The sequence below is a fragment of the Oncorhynchus keta genome, chromosome 7 (assembly GCF_023373465.1).
Source record: "Oncorhynchus keta strain PuntledgeMale-10-30-2019 chromosome 7, Oket_V2, whole genome shotgun sequence".
Lineage (NCBI taxonomy): Eukaryota > Metazoa > Chordata > Actinopteri > Salmoniformes > Salmonidae > Oncorhynchus > Oncorhynchus keta.
This window is the reverse complement of record NC_068427.1, coordinates 29,332,444-29,347,856: the sequence shown is the minus strand read 5'-3', so window position 1 is coordinate 29,347,856 and position 15,413 is coordinate 29,332,444. Positions and strand designations below refer to the sequence as shown.

The following is a 15,413-nucleotide window of genomic DNA, read 5'->3' as shown; positions in this document are numbered from 1 at the left end:
ATTGAGCTTTTAAAATATTGTAAATTGTCATTTACTGCTGGTTCCTAACCTAGACCCATAGGGATATCGAATGTCCAACCAAATTGACGATGGGCATTACCATCGGCTGCGCTCCTAATTGATTACTTGGGTGCTGCAAGCTGTGGGCAGGAATAAAATCAACTCACAAAAAACTGTTATGCCACCTTTCATTTCGTGACAAAAATATTTCTATCCTCTCGCAAATCTCACGAGACAGACTCTGACAAAAAATATCCTACGGATTCAAAATGATTTAAACTACATCTGTAAATTAAGCTTATCTATTTAACTATAGAAGCATGAATCGCAAGAAGAGACATGAACAAGTGGATTCTGATTCCTTTAACATTTTTATTGAAAGTTGTGAAGTGCAACTGTAATTATTTTATGTATGTTTACAATACCTCATCTGGTTTGAGGAAACATGCACAGAACATGAGTGTACAACTTATACATAGAATGCAAAAAATCGATTTGTTTTTCTTTATGATATTCAGAGTACGGTGTTTGTTAAGTTAAAGAGTTGATCAGGAAGTACTTCAGTCAAAAAATGAAAACAAATGAAAAATTCACGAGGGGTGCAATACTTCAAATAATTTCAAGTGAACAATGGTTTACAGTAACCGTTAATGTTGTAACCCAGGATATGAATAGTGGATACAGTCATCTGTCTGTTAAATAACCACCACAGCTCGCCATACTCCTGAATTACAGCATTATAAAAGAGACTTCACAAATCTTCAGGCCAAGCCCATTACTAGCTCCCTCTTCATTTGTACTTCACCTACATAGCATCTGGTCTTCTCTCCTTATATCACACAGTACTTACACTAAATATACAGAGATATACATCATGTGGAAAGGCCATCAACTCATCTTTGAAAATGCAGCTTAGCCTAACATCTTAACCCCTCAGCTTAATTTCATGAATAGAGAATCCACCAAGATAACAGAGTGCAAGGCTGAAGGGCTCAAACTTAAATACAGGGAAAGACCATCATGATCACCATCTTTCCTCTAATAAGCAAATGTAGGCTACAACTCCCTTCAACCTCACAGTTAAAATGATGACGTCTATGGAAGTGTCGTGTTCTCCCTCTAGACCTCCTCTCGCCCCATGCCAGATGGGGACTATTACACAATGATAGATCCTCACAGATTATTGAAATTGTCACAATGAGAGATGCTCTATTCTCCGCCTGTCCCTCTCTGTATCGCGCAGAAAAAAAGAGAACAGCTGCATTTATTTACATTACTAGGATTCAGCGAAGCATGGTGACTCCCATCACTATCTCCCTCCCTCCATTGTCACCACTGAAGTCGACATCACCTGAAATCCATTGATACAGGCACAGTGATTCTTTGAGTCATGTTAACTTTTTTGTTTTGTTAATTTTTTCTTCCATGTATTTTTGGGCAATGTTCATTCTCCTATAACAGCCTCCTTTTCTCCTCTCATTGGCAGATTGTCTTTGAGTGTGTTTTAAAGCGCCTTGAAACGACGACACCACCCGCCGCCGCTCCCAGAGTTAAATATGTGCAAATTCTTGTCTTAACAGCGTAGCCTCCTGCAGTGGAGGCCTGGTTGTTCTGCAGTGTTAGAACAGAATATGTCTGAGGACAGCCAGTCAGACCCTGGTTGGTTGCTTCATCCACCCCTCTCCCGGGGTAGGCGGTGATGCTATGCGGAGGGTCCAGAGTTGTGTGAGGTTGGCTGCAGTTGGGTTGGGGGTAAGGCTGGTGCCTGGGTCTGGGTCGATGGCTGTGTGGAGGTGGGAGGGGAGCCCGCCTGGGTCTGAGCCTGGAATTGAGCCATCTGCTCTGGGCTGGCCAGGGTCTTTAGAAGGCTGTTCTCCTGCTCAAGCTGCGAGTTCCTCTCAATCAGCTCCTTGATCTGCTCCTTCAGAACCTCCACTTCCTCCCTCACTGCGTACATCAGGTGGCTCTTCACCAGGTCCTAAAGGCACAGAGCGGAACAGAAAACACTGAGTTTAACATGGCAATAATTACACATACAAAAAAAATACAAAGGCTGTATGGCTCAGTTGATAGGGAATGGCACTTTATAACACCAGGGTTGTGGGTTTGATTTGATTCCTGAAGCTACCCATTAATGAAATGCATAATGTGACCATAATTACAAAATATATATATATAATAAGTTTGTGTTGTGTTTTTCAAATGACCTTAAACATATATCATACTCTTGATATGATGATAAAATGTAAGCATAGCATTACTGCTGGCCTTTCTATGAGAATTACTATGTAATACAACATATATTGTGTATTATTGTAGCTAGCTTCTGTGGTCTGTTTTAATATAAGAAGTGAGTCTGATGTTAACACAATCTGTTGAACATGTGGTGAAAATCAAAAGAAAGATTATGTAGATTATAAAACAAATAGTCCTAGGGTCTAACCCTCCCCTTCCTCTGAAACCAGGACGCAACGTCACCAAACACACAAAATGGCCGGCCCACATATAGGCTTTAGCCAATCGGAGCACGCGATATTTATACCCAGGCGTCAGACTTTGTTTGCCTAGCAACAACGGCAAGCCAAGCACGGGATGGCGTGAGAGAGAGAGCGTCCTCAGCAGGCGGGGATCTAGGGACAATAAAATACTAGAACCATGAGGAACTGAAAATAAAAGTCTGCACGCACGCTCATCTCCCTGTGTCAACGAATTCAAATATTCAAATAAATGGTAGCTTCAGGTAGAAATCGAAACTGAATCCTTACTACAGATTACACACATTTAAATAAAGCGATTGTGCTACCACGGTAAACTGGATGGTAGAAGTGCACGTCATATTGATACGACTTTCAATGATGATACCTGGCTAACGTTAATGCCCCCATAGATACACTTTGGCAAACGACGTATTAGACTGACGTCAAGGCACATAACACCATATGCTGCTACATAGTTGCCAGAGCATCAAGGTATTCACGAGCCATCATCTATGTAACAGCGCCAAAAAAAGTGGTTACAAAGAAACGAGGAAATCAAGAGCGACATGTTTCAACTGCAGTAGTAGGCATTTTGCAAAGATAACCAGCAATACGTCTGTATTTTGCGTGACTTCCCAGTTCTGCTCGGTTACGTGGTTATGTAATCCATTCATTAAACTGACTGGTGCAACGTTTTCTTCTGAACTGATCTTTCTCCGCATGTGTTCTTCGACATACGTTATATATGCATGTGATTTATGTAGTATAGCAGACAAGAAAGGTGAGTTAATATAATATATCAACTTACCATAGCCTGTTCGATTTTGTTGTCTATGGCCACCACACTGGCTCCTGACGAACTGAAAGAATGAGAAGAAAAATGTCTTAACACACACACTGCATCGGTAAGAATTAATGCTTAAAAGGTAGGCATACTGTCGATGTTGCAGATCTAATACCAGCTATTTCAATACACAGTGGAATACAGTATAAATATCCTTATACAGGTGACCACTTCCGCTAAAGACCATTCTGGAGCAAAATGTTCTGGGTGTACTGAAATGACCATAGACAATATTCCTCCCAAATAATAAGAATATGTTATTTCATTGTCATCCATGTAAAAATTAACCATGGGTGGTGTACACATTTAAGGAACAGCATCTCCCGAGCCAACAGTAAGCGAAGCCAACCCAGTAATGCATCATGACGACAGTCACATTTTCTCTTACTGAACCCAATAAAAAAATGGCAGTATCATTAGGCTATACTTGTATTTCAATGATACAGTCCTCTATAATAGATTGACTCCGTGTATAAACGAAGGTTTCTTTCAGCATACAGACTATATAAACTGCCCACACTAAGCATCCTCCTTGCAGCAAGTCATAGGTATGTATATTCACCTATTGTCGAGCCTGACAGGCGAACTATCCGCGCTCAGCAACGAAGATAAAAACGAAATAGAAAAATTCCTTAACTGGCAAACACCGAGATCCATCGCCACTGTTGTATAGCACGGAGTATTCATGCTATATCACAGATAAACTAAGCTTTAACCAACGGAAAACTCGACGATTATCGTGTATCGCATTCTCTACTTCCGTGGTTCGGAGAGGCGGTATTAGGCACTTTGTGTACCGTCAGAAAACCATCCTATCCCGGGGAGCCTGTGCATCTTCCGCTGCACCACAAAGAATATCCAAGGTCAGTTCATCGCAGCAGAAAATCTGCAGCCTGGGACATTTGCATAATTTATCTAAGAAAAACAGGGCTCCGATGCTCCCCATTGGTGGAGAGATACTGATATTAGCATAATCTATGTAGGAACGCCCCTACCTGAGGCTCAGCCGAGACATTATCATAAATTATTCAGAGATGCGCCCTCACCCGCCGAAACTGGGAAAAACCGGATGAGATGAGGAGGAACACAACAGTCCCTCCAAGACACAAAGGGTTGTTTACTTGTCGAGAATTATGCTACCAACAATTGGCTGAATACCATGAATGACTGGCAGCCACAACACGAGAAAGGTGAACATTAACGGATGTATTTTGTGCATTTACAACAACCAAAATGACTAAACCGATAAACAAAATCTACAGAATGCATTCACATATAGTAGAAAATAACCTTTCAAGACCCTTGCAGGTGCAAAAACAAAACACTTCAATGTTAACATACCACCCCCTGGCGGTTACTATGAGAACAAGAGTCCCACACAAGACAAGGATCAAATCAAATTGTCACATAACGCTGAATACAACAGGTGTAGACTTTACTGTAAAATGGTTACTCATGAGCCCTTTCCCAACAATGCAGAGTTAAAATGTATGAAAAGGATAACACTCCAGTGACAGACAGGGTTTACTCCAACAATTAAGAAAATACCCAATAACAACAAGTTGTGTATGTGTGCCTGGGACACAGGATTGCCAGAGACTATAGATGAGTCAGACACTAACCCAATTCACGTGAAGGAAGCCCTCCATCCATCATGCCTCAAATTACTGAGACAAGCCAGAGACGCATGTGCTACATTTTTTAGTGCTTCAGAAATTAGGAGAAGACATGTCGTGCGTCAGTCTCCAAACAAAAACAATGTAGCCTCACAAAAGATCTATTGACTGTGAGAAAAACACTAAGAAGTGGATAAGTGACTTGACTGGCAAGATGGATAGTGGATCATTTTATAAATGTTCTGGAAAAGACCATGCTAGAAAAACTTAGAAACTGAACCAGTGTTTTCCAAACATCTCATTGAGCAGCCCGAGTCTGTACACTTATTTTCTGTATTCCAGAACTAGCAAAGTTGATCCAAAGCGGTCACCTAATCGTCAATCACATCATTCGATAAATTAGCCATGTACAATTCACCACAGGGTTTTTATGGTACAAAAAGGGGCTTAGGTGGCAGGTGTGGCAGGGGGGTGGCTGAATTTTACAGAACATTTCTCTATGGAGCAGAGATTCATGTTTTCAGTTTTAAAGCACATTACTTGCAATTCTACACATTTTGCCATACAGTTGAGAGAAAATTTTTAAATTAAAACATTTCATGCAATTCTACAAATGGAGCCGATAGAACATGTTTCAGTTTTAAATCAAATTTCTGTTTCTTTGCTCACTTCCTCGTATTTACAGACTCAGAAACTATGTTATAGGCTAGTGCCTGTGGCTTCTCCCTGACGCCAAGCTATAGCTAGTCTTTAGATATTTTCAGTCTGAAGTTAAGGGGTTGGTTTTAAATAGCACTTGTTCAGATGCTCCAAGCACTTTTTATTGTATGGGGCAAAAAAACACCCCAGTGTAGCAAGCAACTGGTGGTAGCCATACTACAACTGGTTGTTTGGATCCTGATTGGACAAGCAGCATTTCAAGCCATGGCCATCAGACACACCTATCCCTGCTAACAGTTCCATCTGAAAATTATGCACACATGACTGTAAGTCGCTTTGGATAAAAGCGTCTGCTAAATGGCATATATATATATATATATATCACTGTGCCTCCATAAGAATATCATGTTAATGTTGCTGTCTGAATCATCTCTTGTATTTATCTCAACTTCCACATTATTTCCCCTTGCTTCCAGCCTAGCATTTAGTTTAGTATAGCGGGGTTAATATAAGACACGCTATCTGCCTGTCCGACCTCGGGAAACAATGTTTCACTTTTGAATTTAGATCTCTGTAGTACCATACATAGAGTGAATGGTGCCAGACAACTTTTTCTGAGCCAATGGAAATTACACATCGTCATTATCACGGGACATATCCAAATAAATGCCAAAAGAAAAAAAACGGAACCGGAAATGCAGCTAGTGTATACCGACATCCCAGGTTCAATTTTTGACGTGACCGAGTTTAGCGGAATTTGGCTGGCTAGCGAGCAAGTGACAAGAACGATATCCAGCCTGCATACCATTTTGTTTAGAACGGACGACCAGTCTTTTTGCACACCAACTACGCAAAAATAATTACCGACTGGGTCGCATCTGACGCAACATGACCAAGAAGAACTAAGGACCAGATTTATGTCTGTACTATATCTTCTGATGAAGGAATTAAACGTTATTAGCTAATTTACTTATCAAATTAACATTGATGAAAATATGCAATTCATTGTAATTGAATATGTTGGGTAACAGTTCTATAAAAGCAATAAGGCTATCACGTTGGGCTGAATAACATCATTTACCTGTGATTGTATTGATGATACAGCATTGCCGCTTGTGCCTTATTACTTCATTTTACGCCAGAGAAAACTCATCACACATCAGCCATCATAGGATAATATCTGTTCAGTGCTGCTGATACAGTGGATTCTTAACGACAGCAAACTACAGATAGAAATATACACTCAGTGGCCAGTTTATTAGGTACACCACCCCGTTCACAAAAATGGTTCTCTCCTACCTACAGTGAGTCACGTGGATGTGGCTTGCTATATAAAGAAGGCCGACAGGCATTGATGCAATTCAGTTATTGTTCGATTGAACGTTAGAATGGGCAAAACGAGTGACTTAAGCAACTTTGAGCTTTTTATGATTGTTGGTGCCAGGCGGGCCGAATCCAGCATCTCTCAGAAACAACCGGTCTCCTGGGATTTTCACGCACAACAGTGTCTCGGATTGACAAACAAAAAACATCCCGTCAGCGGCAGTCCTGTGGGCAAAAACAGCAAGTTGATGAGAGGTCGAAGGAGAATGGCAAGAATCGTGCAAGCCACAAACAGGCAAATAACGGCACAGTACAACAGTAGTGTGCAGAACGGTGTAGTATCTGGGATCTACATCTGTTTATATTAGTTACTGTGGTGTTACTAAGCAGTAATGCATTACGGCAGTGTTACGTTACTACACCTAATAGGAAATGCACATGCGCACTGGGGTGCCGCGAACTGTAGAGCACGAGGGGTTTTTGACGAAAACTAACTGTACTCCCGTCTCCTGCCTGGTCATTTCTCCACAACACAAATATTAGTGGCGACGAGGTGATTAAACTACATAAACGGACATTGCTTGAAGGGAAGAATGTTGCATGAGTAATGGAACTCAAAATAATTATGTAATTCGTCAGTTATTTTTAATTTTCTTTCGCCAGTATAGAAGGCTAACCACTGCTAGCACTGCTAGTACAGTATTCAGGAGCTGCCAAGTAGCAAGACTATCGGAGTCCAGAATAGCGACACTGCCCTCTGGTGGTTAAATAAACAAAAACTGTCTCATTGAACCCATTGAAATTAGGCGATTATTTCTCAGTGGAGAAATATTGGCAAGAAAAAAAAAAGGAAGAATGAACGTATAACACGGTCTGTACATTATTACAAATGACTGCAGTGAATGAAGTAATTGCAGAAACTTCTGAAGTGAATAATTAGATGAAAATTAAGGAATACAAGGAATAAGGAAACTGAACAATTAACTGTGAAAATGGCAACCATTGGTCGAGTACCAGAGTTTGAGGCTACAAAAGAGCATTTTGATTCCTATTTGGAGCGTTTTGAGCATTGGCTGGCTACAAATGAAATCAAAGATGGAAAGAAAGCAGACTTCCCGTCTCCTGCATGGTCATTACTCCACAACACAAATATTACAAACGATATCTCAGGAAACACAACTCGTCAGTCTTTGTCATGGATGGGCTATTGCGGCAGACAACCACACTGGGTTCAACTCCTATCAGCTAAAAACAAGAAGAAGCTGCTCCAGTGGGCACGTGATCATCAACACTGGACAATTGAGTGGAAAAACATTGCCTGGTCCGATGAATCCCGGTTCTTGTTGCGTCGGGATTTGACGTAAGCAGTATGATTCAATGGCCCCATCCGGCCAGGTGTCAATGGTACAGGCTGGTGGCAGTGGCATGGGGAATGTTTTCCTGGCGCACGTTAGGCGCATACCAATTGAGCAACATTTCCATGCCCCGAAGAATTCAGGCTGTGTTGGAGGAAAAGGTGGGTTCGACCTGGTACTAGCAATTGTATCAGCATATCGATTGCGCAACCAGGGCTGGCAAAACCTTGGATCATTGCTATTCTAACTTCCGCAACGCATATAAGGCCCTGCCTCGCTCTCCTTTCGGAAAAGCTGACCACGACTCCATTTTGTTGATCCCTGCCTACAGACAGAAACTAAAACAAGAAGCTCCCACGCTGAGGTCTGTCCAACGCTGGTCCTGTGGTCCTGGGATATGTTTCGTATTGCGTCAGATAACAACATTGACGAATACGCTGATTCGGTGTGCGAGTTCATTAGAACGTGCGTTGAAGATGTGTTCCCATAGCAACGATTAAAACATTCCCAAACCAGAAACCGTGGATTGATGGCAGCATTCGTGTGAAACTGAAAGCGCGAACCACTGCTTTTAATCAGGGCAAGGTGACCGGAAATATGACCGAATACAAACAGTGTAGCTATTCCCTCCGCAAGGATATCAAACAAGCTAAGCATCAGTATAGAGACAAAGTAGAATCTCAATTCAACGGCTCAGACACAAGAGGTATGTGGCAGGGTCTACAGTCAATCACGGATTACAAAAAGAAAACCAGCCCCGTCATGGACCAGGATGTCTTGCTCCCATGCAGACTAAATAACGTTTTTGCTCACATTGAGGACAATACAGTGCCACTGACACGGCCCGCAACCAAAACATGCGGCCTCTCCTTCACTGCGGCAGAGGTGAGTAAAACATTTAAACGTGTTAACCCTCGCAAGGCTGCAGGCCCAGACGGCATCCCCAGTCGCGCCCTCAGAGCATGCGCAGACCAGCTGGCTGGTGTGTTTACGGACATATTCAATCAATCCCTATCCGTCTGCTGTTCCCACATGCTTCAAGAGGGCCACCATTGTTCCTGTTCCCAAAAAGCTAAGGTAACTGAGCTAAACGACTACCGCCCCGTAGCACTCACTTCCGTCATCATGAAGTGCTTTGAGAGACTAGTCAAGGACCATATCACCTCCACCCTACCTGACACCCTAGACCCACTCCAATTTGCTTACCGCCCAAATAGGTCCACAGACGATGCAATCTCAACCACACTGCCCTAACCCATCTGGACAAGAGGAATACCTATGTGAGAATGCTGTTCATCGACTACAGCTCGGCATTTAACACCATAGTACCCTCCAAGCTCGTCATCAAGCTGGGTCTCGACCCCGCCCTGTGCAACTGGGTACTGGACTTCCTGACGGGCCGCCCCCAGGTGGTGAGGGTAGGCAATAACATCTCCACCCCACTGATCCTCAACACTGGGGCCCCACAAGGGTGCGTTCTGAGACCTCTCCTGTACTCCCTGTTCACCCACGACTGCGTGGCCACGCACGCCTCCAACTCAATCATCAAGTTTGCGGACGACACAACAGTGGTAGGCTTGATTACCAACAACGACGAGACGGCCTACAGGGAGGAGGTGAGGGCCCTCGGAGTGTGGTGTCAGGAAAATAACCTCACACTCAACGTCAACAAAACTAAGGAGATGATTGTGTACTTCAGGAAACAGCAGAGGGAACACCTCCCTATCCACATCGATGGAACAGTAGTGGAGAGGGTAGTAAGTTTTAAGTTCCTCGGCATACACATCAGACAAACTGAATTGGTCCACCCACACAGACAGCATCGTGAAGAAGGCGCAGCAGCGCCTCTTCAACCTCAGGTGGCTGAAGAAATTTGGCTTGTCATCAAAAGCACTCACAAACTTCTACAGATGCACAATCGAGAGCATCCTGGCGGGCTGTATCACTGCCTGGTACGGCAACTGCTCCGCCCACAACCGTAAGGCTCTCCAGAGGGTAGTGAGGTCTGCACAACGCATCACCGGGGACAAACTACCTGCCCTCCAGGACACCTACACCACCCGATGTTACAGGAAGGCCATAAAGATCATCAAGGACAACAACCACCCGAGCCACTGCCTGTTCACCCCGATATCATCCAGAAGGCGAGGTCAGTACAGGTGCATCAAAGCTGGGACCGAGAGACTGAAAAACAGCTTCTATCTCAAGGCCATCAGACTGTTAAACAGCCACCACTAACATTGAGTGGCTGCTGCCAACACACTGACACTGACTCAACTCCAGCCACTTTAAAAATGGGAATTGATGGGAAATGTAAAATATATCACTAGCTACTTTAAACAATGCTACCTAATATAATGTTTACATACCCTACATTATTCATCTCATATGTATACGTATATACTGTACTCTATATCATCTACTGCATCTTTATGTAATAGATGTATAACTAACCACTTCAACTATGCCACTTTGTTTACATACTCATCTCATATGTATATACTGTACTCGATACCATCTACTGTATCTTGCCTATGCCGCTCTGTACCATCACTCATTCATATATCTTTATGTACATATTCTTTATCCCCCTACACTTGTGTGTATAAGACAGTAGTTTTGGAATTGTTAGTTAGATTACTTGTTGGTTATTACTGCATTGTCGGAACTAGAAGCACAAGCATTTCACTACACTCGCATTAACATCTGCTAACCATGTGTATGTGACAAATAAAACTTTGATTGGATTTGATTTGATTTAGATGGGTGTACCTCAAACTGGCCACTGAGTGCAAGTCAAATAAATATACTTTTTCTTGTTATATAACTTCAGTACTAGGATGTACAGAATACACATGGACATGCCTTGCTCATTACAGAAGTTACAGTAAAGGCCTAAAGGTTGTCTTTAAATATGACATTTGTGGTAATCCATCTACAGTAACTGTCAGTAAAATAGCCTGGAGTTAGTCAAAGAAAAAGCTTCTGTTCTTTGGCTAAAAGTTTTGACTGAAAAAATGATTGAGTGAACCATACAACGGTAGTGTAGAAATCCTAGTTTCTATATTCATTTGAATGCAAACCAAACTATAACACGACAATGATGTGGATGAGCATTATGGCTGGCCTACATATGTGCAGCAGACAAGGACTTCAAGGCTTGAGTGTTGCCATCTTAACACTACTCGGGGGGAAGAATAATTAAGTCATTTTTCCAACAATTGTTTACAGATTATTTCACTTATAATTCACTGTATCACAATTCCAGTGGGTCAGAAGTTTACATACACTAAGTTAACTGTGCCTTTAAACAGCTTGGAAAATTCCAGAAAATTATGTCATGGCTTTAGAAGCTTCTGATAGGCTAATTTACATAATTTCAGTCAAATGGAGGTGTACCTGTGGATGTATTTCAAGGCCTACCTTCAAACTCAGTGTCTCTTTGCTTGACATCATGGGAAAATCAAAAGACATCAGCAAAGACCTCAGAATTTCTTTTGTAGACCTCCACAAGTCTGGTTCATCATTGGGAGCTATTTCCAAACGCCTGAAGGTACCACGTTCATCTGTACAAACAATAGTACTCAAGTATAAACACCATGGGACCACGCAGCCGTCACACCTCTCAGGAAGTAGACGTGTTCTGTCTCCTAGAGATGAACGTACTTTGGTGCAAAAAGTGCAACTCAATCCCAGAACAACAGCAAACCATGTGAAGTTGCTGGAGGAATCAGGTACAAAAGTATCTAGGGACTGGTGCACTTCACAAAATAGATGGCTTCATGAGGGAGGAAAATTATGTGGATATATTGAAGCAACATCTCAAGACATCAGTCAGGAAGTTAAAGCCTGGTCGCAAATGGGTCTTCCAAATGGACAATGACCCCAAGCATACTTCCAAAGCTGTGGAAAATTGGCTTAAGGACAACAAAGTCAAGGTATTGAAGTGGCCATAACAAAGCCCTGACCTCAATCCTATAGAACATTTGTGGGCAGAACTGAAAAAGTGTGTGCGAGCACACTGACTCAGTTACACCAGCTCTGTCAGGAGGAATGGGCCAAAATTCACCTAACTTACTGTGGGAAGCTTGCGGAAGGCTAACCGAAACGTTTGACACAAGCTAAACAATTTAAAGGCAATGCTACCAAATACTAATTGAGTGTATGTCAACTTCTGACCCACTGGGAATGTGATGAAAGAAATAAAAGCTGAAATAAATCACTATTATTCTGACATTTCACATTCTTAAAATAAAGTGGTGATCCTAACTGACCTAAGACAGGGAATTTTTACTAGGATTAAATGTCAGGAATTGTGAAAACTGAGTTTACATGTTTTTGTCTAAGGTGTATGTAAACTTCCGACTTCAACTGTGCCTCAAAAACACACATTACCCCTACATGCAGCCATAACACTTCTCAAACAGATTCCATTCACACCTCAACCCAACCCACATTTTACATTCCACACACAAGAAATCTGACCTCACTGTGTATAGGCTGAGCTGGGGTGATTTATGCGTGCCCTCTTTTTCACACCCTACCTAGGAGGAAAGGAGGGAGAGAGGAAAAGTGGGGTTCAGGGAGGGAAAGAGGGAGGAGGCTGCTGTTGAAGAATGGTCAATCCTTTCAGCAGGGTGTAGCGATTAATACCAGAGACACAGAGTTACAGGCACACTAGAGCCAGAGCCTTGCACACAGAGAATAGAATGTAGGGTAGTATGGTTTCATAGGAAAGACAACGGCTCAAGTGTAAACACACCTGAGCCGTTGTCTTTCCTATGAAACCATACGGTTTTGTCACAGGAGGTGGTGTAATATCATCACAGGATATTAAAAGGTCAAATACAGCAATTTTGATCTCAATATCAAATCATTTCAAGGTAATAATTAAGTACCTTACTGTGATTTTCTTTTTTTACCATACTAATTGAAAACAAAAATAGCTTCTTAGCAAAGAGCAACTTTTAAGCAATAATGTTACTAGTACTTTCTGGGAGTGGTCTGGAGGAGAATAGTGAAAACTAGCTTTGGAACGCTCTTTGTTATTTGGTCTATTATTAACTAATTAACCCTGGCCAAAACTCCATCCCACCATAGTACATTATCATTTTAACAGTATTATTTCAACGCCAGTGTGGAAACATATATAAAGAACACAGGACAATCAAGTTTTTGACTGCACTAAGATCCAATATTAAATGTACAAAATAGGCTACTACATAGTAAGGCCACCATTTCATCCAGTTATTCACAGATCTATCACATCACATTTTATGTCACATGTGCCGAATTACAGTGAAATGCTTACTTTACAAGCCCTTAAACCAACAACGCAGTTTTAAGAAAATACCTAAAAACAAATATTTAAAGAGGAGCAGTAATATAACAATAGCGGGGCTATATACAGTGGGTAATAGTACAGGGTTGATGTGTGGGGGCACCAGTGTCGAGGTAATTGAGGTAATAAACTCAGCAATAAAAGAGACGTCCCTTTTTCAGGACCCTGTCTTTCAAAGATCATTTGTAAAAACCAAAATAACTTCACAGATCTTCATTGTAAAGGGTTTAAACACGGTTTTCCATGCTTGTTCAATGAACCATAAACAATTCATGAACATGCACCTGTGGAACGGTCGTTAAGACACTAACAGCTTACAGACGGTAGGCAATTAAGGTCACAGTTATGAAAACTTAGGACACTAAAGAAGCCTTTCAACTGACTCTGAAAAACACCAAAAGACAGATGCCCAGGGTCCCTGCTCATCTGCGTGAACGTGCCTTAGGAATGCTGCAAGGAGGCATGAGTACTGCAGATGTGGCCAGGGCAATAAATTGAAATGTCAGTACTGTGATACGCCTAAGACAGCGCTACAGGGAGACAGCACAGACAGCTAATCGTCCTCGCAGTGGCAGACCACATGTAACAACACCTGCACAGGATCGGTACATCCAAACATTATACCTGGGGGACAGGTACAGGATGGCAACAACAACTGCCTGAGTTACACCAGGAACGCACAATCCCTCCATCAGTGCTCAGACTGTCCGCAATAGGTTGAGAGAGGCTAGACTGAAGGCTTGTAGGCCTGTTGTAAGGCAGGTCCTCACAAGACATCACCGGTAACAACGTCACCTATGGGCACAAACCCACAGTCGCTGGACCAGACAGGACTGGCAAAAAGTGCTGTTCACTGATGAGTCACGGTTTTGTCACACTAGGGGTGATGGTCGGATTATCATCGAAGGAATGAGCGTTACACCGTACTCTGGAGCGGGATCGATTTGGAGGTGGAGGGTCCGTCATTGTCTGGGGCAGTGTGTCAAAGCATCATCGGACTGAGCTTGTTGTCATTGCAGGCAATCTCAACGCTGTGCATTACAGGGAAGACATCCTCTTCCTTCATGTGGTACCCTTCCTGCAGGATCATCCTGACATGACCCTCCAGCATGACAATGCCTCAAAGCTTTCTCTGATAGTATTGTTGTTTGTTCTTTTTCTTGCACGAAAACCTGAAAGGTTCCTTCAGATAATTTACTGCTCGTTCTGTGCGTGATTTCCTGCAAGACAGGAATGTCAGTGTTCTGCCATGGCCAGCAAAGAGCCAAGACCAATCCCATTGAGCACATCGGGGACCTGTTGGATCGGAGGGTGAGGGCTAGGGCCATTCCCCCTAGAAATGTCCAGAAACTTGCAGGTGCCTTGGTGTAAGAGTGGGGTAACATCTCACAGCAAGAACTGGCAAATCTGGTGCAGTCCATGAGGAGGAGATGCACTGCAGTACTTAATGCAGCTTAACCAGATACTGACTGTTACTTTTGATTTTGACCCCCACTTTGTTCAGGGACACATTATTCAATTCCTGTTAGTCACATTTCTGTGGAACTTGTTCAGTTTATGTCTCAGGTGTTGAATATTATGTTTATAGAAATATTTACACATTAAGTTTGCTGAAAATAAACACAGTTGACAGTGAGAGGATGTTACTTTTTGTTGCTATTAAAGTGACTATGTATAGGTAATAACAGAGGAGCAGCAGCGTGGGGGGGGGCAATGCAAATAGTCTGGGTAGCCATTTGGCTAGATGTTCAGGGGTCTTATGGCTTGGGGGTAGAAGCTGTTTAGAAGCCTCTTGGC

At 42.5% G+C, this 15,413-nt stretch overlaps 1 protein-coding gene across 5 annotated transcripts in view; it reads right to left on the bottom strand.

Annotated features, from left to right (window-relative positions):
• Nucleotides 1-352: 352 nt before the first annotated feature.
• The window catches only part of LOC118386273 (TSC22 domain family protein 1-like), a 96,581-nt gene continuing 81,520 nt past the window's right edge, over nt 353-15,413 (bottom strand). For 2 of the 5 annotated variants that reach the window (XM_035773889.2, XM_035773891.2), the window contains exons 2-3: nt 3,286-3,337; nt 353-1,978 (exon numbers count right to left, since the gene is read on the bottom strand). In XM_035773889.2, the coding sequence (XP_035629782.1) occupies nt 1,703-1,978; nt 3,286-3,337 (328 nt within the window). In that variant the 3' untranslated portion in view covers nt 353-1,702. Of the gene's footprint in view, nt 1,979-3,285; nt 3,338-3,883; nt 4,214-12,760; nt 12,820-15,413 lie in introns of those variants that run through there. The other 3 variants (XM_035773892.2, XR_004826178.2, XR_004826177.2) reach the window with 3 other exon arrangements.